Raw genomic sequence first — 8,878 nt, forward strand, 5'->3', positions numbered from 1 at the left:
CTGATTGCAAATATGTCCTCATTGCATCAGGTTCATCTGTCAAGTACTTTCTCTGTTGTGATGCTTTTATTGCTCAGTGTTGGTTGTTTTGCATTGCTGTTGGAGAGTTCGGTACACTATACGTTGATCTTCCTCTTCCATTTTACTTTCACAGCAGCCCTTTTGGGTAGGTCAGGCTGAATTGGGGTGACTGGCAAAGTTAACCCATCAAGCTTCTTGGCAGAGTGGGATTTGAATCTGGGTCACCGAGATCCTACTTTGACAGTGTAGTCGGCACGCCACAGTGGCTGTGCTTGTCCTGACAAATCCCTTCCCCTGCTAACTTTGCTGGAAATGTAACTGCCAATAAAACATGGATCTTTTCTCCCCCCCACCCCCCACCCCCCACCCCCCACCCCTTGATGAAATTTGACTGACAGGTTACAGACACACTTCTTGAAGACGTCATTTCAACTGGGTAGGATAAAAAATCACAGCTGAAAATATTTCCCATTGAAGTCAATGGAACAGTATTGAATAAAGGATATAGCGGTGTTTGAATAAAGAAAATAAAATTATTGAAGAACAGAATGAAATGCAAACACCAATAAAATGGTTAATTGCCTGTTTTTTGACCTGCTCCACATGATCCATATTGTACAAACAATGGATTTGTATTCAGCTGGGCAGCTCTGTTGGTCTGAAGTCTGAGTCCAGAGGCACCTTTAAAAACCAACCAAGTTTTATTCAAGGTATAAGCTTTTGTGTGCTCTCACAATTCTTCATATACAGTATCCGAAACTTATATCTTGAATAAAACATTGTTAGTCTTAAAAATGCCACTGGACTCACTTTGTTCTATGGATTTGTACGTTTGTGGTTTCACTTACAGGGCACAGCTGACATGTTTTCCTTTGAGGCTGTAAGTTTGTTTTCAGGGCTACCTTGTTTTGCCAGTATGTAGACGCCAGGTGTTTTTTTCACTGAGAACATGTGATGCTTTCCTTCACTTAGCACATTCAGTTCTACTGACTAGAATAACAGCCACAAGCCCCTGCTGATGAGTGTGTACCCAATAACAAGCGGCACAGCTTTCTCTTAGCATGCCCCTGCCATGCTGTTGTGTGACCCCAATTTTTTAAATCTTTTTTTAAAGCTATTTAGAGGCAGTGCTTTCTTGCGCTCTGCAAAAACAGTTCGAGGAAATAGAGTGTTTCAAGGCAAAGACTGAGGGGATTTCATGTCATTCTCAATATTAACCCCAGCTAAAGGATTTTCTTTCTTATTTTTAATGTCATCATTGTCCTCCACATTCTTTGGTGGCTGAGATCTGACCTCCTTTGCCACACCATTTGAGGATTCAAACAGGAAGCTGGATTCCAGCCAGTAAAGCTAACCTTCCACCCACACCATCCAGCCATTTGGATATCTTCTGTTTATTAGGGATTATGTATAGTCTCCCCATCCAGCATTGAAGCACATAGCCACCCATTTTACTAAAAAAGGAGAGAAAGATGCCAACAACCGTGTAGCCCTGCTGGGGGTTAGAAAATGTTTTGGAATTTTCATGGGAAGATGCTTCTTTCCCACAGAGGAAATGAGAAAGTGTTGAGGTCTTTTTGCCTTCTCATGAGTTCCCTGTTCCTTACAGATATTCCAGTAATCCCTGACTTGGAAGAAGTTCAAGAGGAAGAACTGGCCATGCAGGTGGCAGCTCCACCCAGGTAACAGCAAGGTCCCAAATGCCACAGGAATACTTCAGCACATTTATTACGTGGATCAGTTTCTGCTCCATTCAGCTCTTGAGCCAGGCATTGTGGTTTCTTGAGAAGGCAGGTGGGGTTTTTATAAATAATACTGGAGACCAAGCCCGTTGCATTCAGGAATACAACAGGTGATAGATTGGGGGGGGGGGTGGAAGAACGCTATGGACAGCCTCCCCCTCCCCCCAGGACCTGGAAAAGCTTCAGGCAGCTGTTAGGGAACTCACTGGCAGGGGCAGCTCTCACAGGGCAGGGATCTGCAGCCTCCAAGCCTTAGAGAAAAGTGAAAGGAGGAGGGGAGTCGGGGGGGGAGATGGAAGGTGATTGGCTAGCCACTGGACAGACAGCCAAGCTGGTTAGAAGAGGAGGCACTCAGGGGTGGGACAGCCACCCTGAGTGGGTGTTAAGCCCTGAGACCAGCTCCTCCTCCAAGCCCTTACCAGAAATATTAAGTGGAACAGATAAGTGGGGATGGTAAACAGAGTTGTTTTAGCTGAATGGAAGGAACAGATGCCATGGATTTTGTGTGTATACAAAATATAATATTAAGAGGCCTTTTACTAAGGTCTAGTCTGTCTATACAGCAGTTAGGGACTGTGATTGGGGGGAAGAGAGACATGGGGCACATCAGTCTGGTTTCTCACTCTGTTTCCCAATTGCAGTATCCAAGTGAATAGAGTGCTTACCTACCGTGACCTGGACAATGACCTCATGAAATATGCTGCTTTCCAAACCTTGGTGAGTGCAGCCAAATGGAATTCTACATTCTGCCTAATTCTTCCTTGAAGAAAACAGAAATCTGTTGTCCTCAAAGTTGGACATCTTAGCACTACTAGGAGGTCCCTTGTTTTGTAGTGCAATGGAATCAGTGCTGGGCACCTCTGTCCGCCTGGAACACTGCCTGCTATATTCTCAACAGTGCCTGTTGAGGCATCCTTGAATGTTTCTTCCCATTCTTCCTTCTGCATGTGAAGCAGATGTTCAACCACTGAGCCACAGTCCCATTCTCACTGGTATTAAGCTCTCTTAGCTTTCTAAAGGTAAAGGTAAAGGTATCCCCTGTGCAAGCACCGAGTCATGTCTGACCCTTGGGGTGACGCCCTCTAGCGTTTTCATGGCAGACTCAATATGGGGTGGTTTGCCAGTGCCTTCCCCAGTCATTACCGTTTACCCCCCAGCAAGCTGGGTACTCATTTTACCGACCTCGGAAGGATGGAAGGCTGAGTCAACCTTGAGCCGGCTGCTGGGATTGAACTCCCAACCTCATGGGCAAAGCTTTCAGGTGGCTGCCTTACCACTCTGCGCCACAAGAGGCTCTTAGCTTTCTACTTAGGAGCAAAGACTGGGCACCATAACCGTTGCAAATAAGAGCCTATCCTGCTGGAGTTTGCATAATAGGACTTTCTAAATAGGAGAAGGTCATGATTTCCAGGGGAATTGTTTTTCTTAATTTCTGCAGTACATCTCAACAGTCTTATTCACCAGTTGACTACCTACTCTTTCATGTTTATGAGCACGTGTACCCTTGTGGCTTACCCTCTTACTGTGTTCGATGCATCCATCCCTTCTGTTGGAACTGAACTCTGGTTTCTTACATCCTCACAGGATGGAGATATTGACCTAAAGCTCCTTACTAAAGTTTTGGCCCCAGAGCAGGAAGTGCGAGAGGTGAGTTTGTTCTGGACCAAAGCAGGAGACAAGGTGTGTTTACCTGTGCTTCTTTGTGTCAGATATTCCCAGTTCTATTTGTTTTGGTCCTGTTCTGGTATTGTGTGCAGTTCTTCTAACTGAGTAATTAAAAAGAAAACTCTTTAATATACACTAGTTGTATCTGTCCAACCTCGCAAAAATACAAAACTAATTTCCAAACTAGACATTACTTTTTACATTAGTTCACCATGCTGCAGTTGCAAATCTCAGAGCAACTCCTGTCTCAAAGTGCAGATGGGCCCAATTCTAATTGGGAATGAGGCTCCTGCCTAGCCCCCTCCATGCTGTGTTCAGCAGTTGAAAAAAACCAGGGGGGCCTCTAAGAATGTCATATGGACAGTCTCCTCCCATATGTTACTGTGTACCAATTCAGGCTGCTTAGAGTGGCCCATTTGACACTGACCAGAGCCCAGGCCTTTTCCATAATGGCTTCCGCTCTGTGGCACTGGCTCCTTGAAGAGGCAAGGGGAGCCCCCTCATTGGAAATCTGCAGGAGATGCTGCAAGGTTCAGCAGTTTGCTGGGGCAGCTGATGGGCTACAAACAGCAGATATCTTTGGGGGAGGATTCTCTTATTCTATTTTGTTTCAGTTTTAAAAATTATTATTATTATTATTATTTAAATTTATTTCCTGCCACTCCCGAGACCTGTTCATGGTGGGTTACAAGTTGTTCATTCTAAAACCCTAACCCATTAAAACAATACAAGTACATAAGATATCATACAACAACAAAAAAACGGAAGAAACATGGCAGCATTACTCAGTTTCCCCTTCCCCCCAGTAAAACATCTAATAAAGGGAGCCATAGATAACACATGGCGTAAACGCTGCCTAGCACCTGGGGAGCCACCCTCTCGACCTTAATTAACGCCTACCGTAGCATGTAACTTGCTGAAAAAAGTTTTTAAAAAATTGAATTTTAATCACTATGGAAATACTGAATAGCCAGGATTGCCTGAAAATGGCAGAGACCGAAACTCGCACTGTGAAACGTTCCAGCCTCCTAGCAGTGTTTGGTTTCTTAGGTATTTATTTGTTTGATTTATATACTGCCCTCCCAGCAAGCCCCTTCAGGGTGGTGTCTACTGTTTTACTCCACAGCATGTAATAAAGTTAAATTTAAAATTTAATTAAAATTGACCAGAATATCAGCAACAGCAGTCCTGGTTATAAAGAGCTTCAGTTCTCCCGGAACTATACCACGGTCTGAGGGCATCTTGCGATAGGGAGGGCACTTCTGACCAGACATAGCCGGCTTTCTGTCATTTGGCCTGCCTTGCCCTGTTTAGAGGCTTTTCTCCATTAATTATTTCTTTTCTTTGGACAGGAGGATGTCAGCTGGGACTGGGATCATCTCTACACAGAGGTGTCTTCAGAGCTTCTGAGCGAGTGGGAAATGGGACAGGCTGACAGGGAGGAGGCTCTCACTCCCACGTAGGCTTCAGCTAAAGGGCTGCATGTCTGCCAACCACAGAAGCAGAACTGTAGATTATACGCACATTTTTCAACTCTACGCTTTGTGTCTGAGGTGTTATTTTGGTCCCTATAATAAAGGGAAGCACCGGCTTCCTCAGAAGACTGGTCTAATAGAACTTGTCAGGGATTTTGTGCTTGATGTACCTTTCTCTAATTATTTTTTTAGTGCACACAATAAATTACGTATGAAATAAAATATTTGCAGGGAAGTGTAGACCATGCGCATGTGGTGAACAGTCTATATCAGAGGAAGCAGGATTGTGCGGCCAACAAAAGCTGCACCATTGTGGCGCAGTCCTTCCTGAGCTGTGGTTGTGCACCAAGGCTGCAAGTCAGTGGCAGCAGTTGTTTTCCTGTTACGCACCCCACTGTTGAATCATCAAGTTGTCTGCCTGAGCTACCATGTGTCATCAGGAGGCACATGCCTTGCGCACACGCACACACATTCACACACACACACACACACACATTCACGTCTGTTTAAATGGAGCCCATGCTAGGGTAGCCTAAGGGTGAGGAAGAAAACCTTCCTTCTGTCGCCTCTCATTCTTAGGAGCTGCTGGCTCCATTTTGGTTTAAGTGACTGTACCCAGTCTTCTAAAGACCCACACAAGTGGCCATCAAGGGATCTTTGACAAAGTGATAGGGCTTCTAACACAACTTTCCCAACATGTTCTTGATTAGGGTGAAACGATAAGAGTTCTGTTCTTGTAGGTAATAATTAGCATACCTGCAGCACAAGTAACAGCACTCTGCTAAGGCCCCACAAATCCTTAAACCAGCTCTGGTGCTGTAAATGCTTAAACTCGGCCTGGTCTGAGGGCCAAGTAAAGGGAAAGGCTCATTGCTTTCCCAAGCTAATTTGGTTCCTAGTGCACATGAAGCAATTATGCAGAATTGTGCCTTCTCTGCTGGCCCTCAGACTTTGCATTGTAGATGGCCTAAAAGTCAATTTCTGGGCTTTGTGACTAGTGGAAAGGAGATGATCGGTAAAATAGAATTGAGGGAGAAGCGATTCCAGGAAGTGGAGGTTTGATGGTTACAGTTGTTCTTCCAAGATTGGCACAAATGAGCTTCCTCTGGCGGCTGCCAGCAAGGGCCCTGCAGCAGCTGAGAGAAAATGTCGAGGAAGAAAACAAACACTGCAAGTTATACCTAGTGCATTGTTCATTGTATGTCCTGGCCTTTCAATTGTATTAACTCACCCTGTGTAATCCATCTTGAGTCTCGCCTGAGTACAAGTGAGAAAGGTGGACTATAAATAATGTAAATAAATAAGTTTTGCATTAGTGAAAGAGCTGTGCTTCAGCAGGACTTGTGTGGTTGCTTTGCTATGGTTATATCCATTAGGACAGTGGTCCCCAACCCCCGGTCCAGGGAACGGTACCCTTGACATGCCATGCCCTTGACATGGCACTAAGCAGCTGCTGCGGGCGGCAGGAAGTCAGGGGCACCAGCAGGAAAGCAAGTGGAGCAGGGGCTCGGGCGGTGGCGACGTCCCTCGGCAAAAGACTACCCCCCCACCGGGCCTCAGTAAAATTGTCAAACGTTGACCGGTCCCCAGTGATAAAAAGGTTGGGGACCACTGCATTAGGGTCCTGCATTAAGACCCGCTGTCTTGGCTGTACGTTCTGACAGTTTTCATTCTTAGAACTGTCACTTTTTAATCAAGGTATTTCTCTCTTAAAAACATCAAGTGGGGGGAGGTGAGGTTACATTTGAACTTTCCTTCATTTGCATATTGAAGGTTTAAAATGTGGTGGAGAAACCAGCCTGTCGCTGAGCACAGCAAGCTGTTTTGCACGGGCCTTTCCCCCTCTTCCGCATTCTGTTCCACCAAGGCCCGTGTAGGCTCACGTCCACATCCGACTTGAAAAGCCTTTCATTAAAATTCAGAAAAACAAAGTAGCTAAGTCCCTCAGATGCACACCTGGAAACCTCAGAGCACTACGCAGAGGGGGGGAAATGTGTATTCCAATTCTTAATTATAAGCTGTGGGACTTGCAGGGATAGAAACGCCACCGTTCTCTTTTGCTAGGGTCAAGCTCAGGGGTGCTTCGCTGTCCTGTTTAGTTGGCATCCTGCTGTGGCTGTGCTTGCTGCTATTTGTCGCTCCCATTCAGAAACCTGACGGGAATTTTTACCTGGAAGATGAGGGCAGCACGCTCTTCTAGCCTCGGGAGTGAGCCCGTGCAGTGACCCCCACACTTCTCTGTACAAAGTATTCTGTATGTTGTTGTGACCCCCCCCCCCCCACACACACACACAGTGTTTCATTTCGGCACAGAAACCCAGATATGGAACAACTAGAAAGGGAAAGAGAGCCACGTTCACCAGGGAGAGTACTGCCAAAGTTTAAGTAGGAAAAGGCTGCTGCTATGTCCCAGTACGAGAACAAGATAAATGTGACCGCTACACTGTTCTGCTGGTTGTCTCCGTTGTGTTCTGTATCTTTTTCTGCACCTTCTCCCTCTGTCTTCCATAATGTATTTTGCTCTGCTGTATCAAGGAGAGGAAGATGCTGGATGGTCTTATTTAAGGCAAAAAGCTGCCACTAGCCTTCTACCACGCCAATCCATGCCATGCTGTTGGCCAAAATTGCATTGTACAATTCAAATAAGTTACATACAGGGGCTTTCCGCACTCCTTCAAAATCGCACAATGGTTGCCAATTGAAAACGCTACAGTTTTGCCATTATGCACAACGTCATTGACAATCTGCCACACACCTGAAACCGATCCGCAAAAAGCGCTTCCTTGTAGCGCTTTCAGGGAAATCCCCAAAAGTGGATTCACCCTCCGGAAAGCGCTACACTCCTGCAACCAATCTGCAACACTAGCGGGAAAGTTCTGTGCGTTACCATTGTTGTGGTTTCTACAAAGTCCCTCCCCCTGGCTCTCTCCTCTGATCTTACGGCGAAGCGATCGCCATTTTTTTTTCTCCGAGCGAGCAGAGATCAACGCACCGGCGAGCCTCCGTTTAGAGGCTTCCCCGGCTTCAGTCCCTCCCCAGAGCTGTTTAGTCACTAAGCACAAACAACAGAGAAGCCCGTTTGCTGATGTATTTTCCCTTTATTTTTCACACTGTTTTCGGCCGAAAATCGCGCCCGTGAGGGGGGGGATTTTTTTTTCCACTCGGGGGGAGCGTGGCAACGATGAAACGGCAGCTCAAACACACCTGCCAGCTGGATGGGTCTCTCCGTTGCAATGAATCAACGCATATTCGTTGCAACAGGTGTGTTAAAAAAAAAACCTTTCTTAAAGGGAAAGGGGCTGTTTGGGAGCATGCTAACGGCCGCCCATTGGCTGCTTGATGGCCAGGGGCGGGACGAGCTCGGCAATAGCGCTTCCTGGCTAGCGATTTTTGCCGAGACCGGAAGCCTGTGGGAAACGATGGAAACGCAACTGGATTCCACTACAAAGGCAGGTATGCATAACAACGAATTCCACTATTTTAAATGGCGATTTTCCGTTCAGCAAACAATTTGCTACAAGGATCCCGGTGCGTAAAGCCTCACAGTATTGTATAATTCAGCCTGTGTTAGATTGAATCTATGCCTCCATGTTCTTCCTGTCCTCCAGTCACCAAAATTAACTGCAGGAGAAAACTGATTTCTCTAACTTGGTTCCCATATTTTAGGGTCTTGTTTCTGACTGCTTTGGACCCTTGGGAATGTGGCTGGAAGTTGCTGCTTCCCCTTTCACATGACCTCATGAGCTGCTGCTAGATAAGCAAATGGAAACAGCAAGGTTCTGCTGGAGGACAAAGCCAACTTCCCAGCTATGTGCTGAAATGCACCATGATGTAATTGTAGCTAAGACAGAAGTATAGTTTCTTTTTCCTGTGTCTAGTCACAGCCAACGTATGGTGATCCCATTGGGCTTTCAAGGCAAAAGAGGTTCAGAGGTTTGCCATTATCTGCCTTGGCACAACGACCATGGACTTCCT

At 46.0% G+C, this 8,878-nt stretch overlaps 1 protein-coding gene across 3 annotated transcripts in view; it reads left to right on the forward strand.

Moving 5' to 3' along the window:
• Positions 1-6,224, forward strand: part of IFT43 (intraflagellar transport 43) — a 66,248-nt gene extending 60,024 nt beyond the window's left edge. For all 3 annotated transcript variants that reach the window (XM_077323293.1, XM_077323292.1, XM_077323294.1), the window contains exons 6-9: positions 1,631-1,703; positions 2,405-2,480; positions 3,348-3,410; positions 4,781-6,224. In XM_077323293.1, the coding sequence (XP_077179408.1) occupies positions 1,631-1,703; positions 2,405-2,480; positions 3,348-3,410; positions 4,781-4,891 (323 nt within the window). In that variant the 3' untranslated portion in view covers positions 4,892-6,224. The remainder of the gene's footprint in view (positions 1-1,630; positions 1,704-2,404; positions 2,481-3,347; positions 3,411-4,780) is intronic.
• The last annotated feature ends 2,654 nt before the right edge of the window (positions 6,225-8,878 follow it).

Source organism: Paroedura picta, chromosome 2 (assembly GCF_049243985.1).
Source record: "Paroedura picta isolate Pp20150507F chromosome 2, Ppicta_v3.0, whole genome shotgun sequence".
NCBI lineage: Eukaryota > Metazoa > Chordata > Lepidosauria > Squamata > Gekkonidae > Paroedura > Paroedura picta.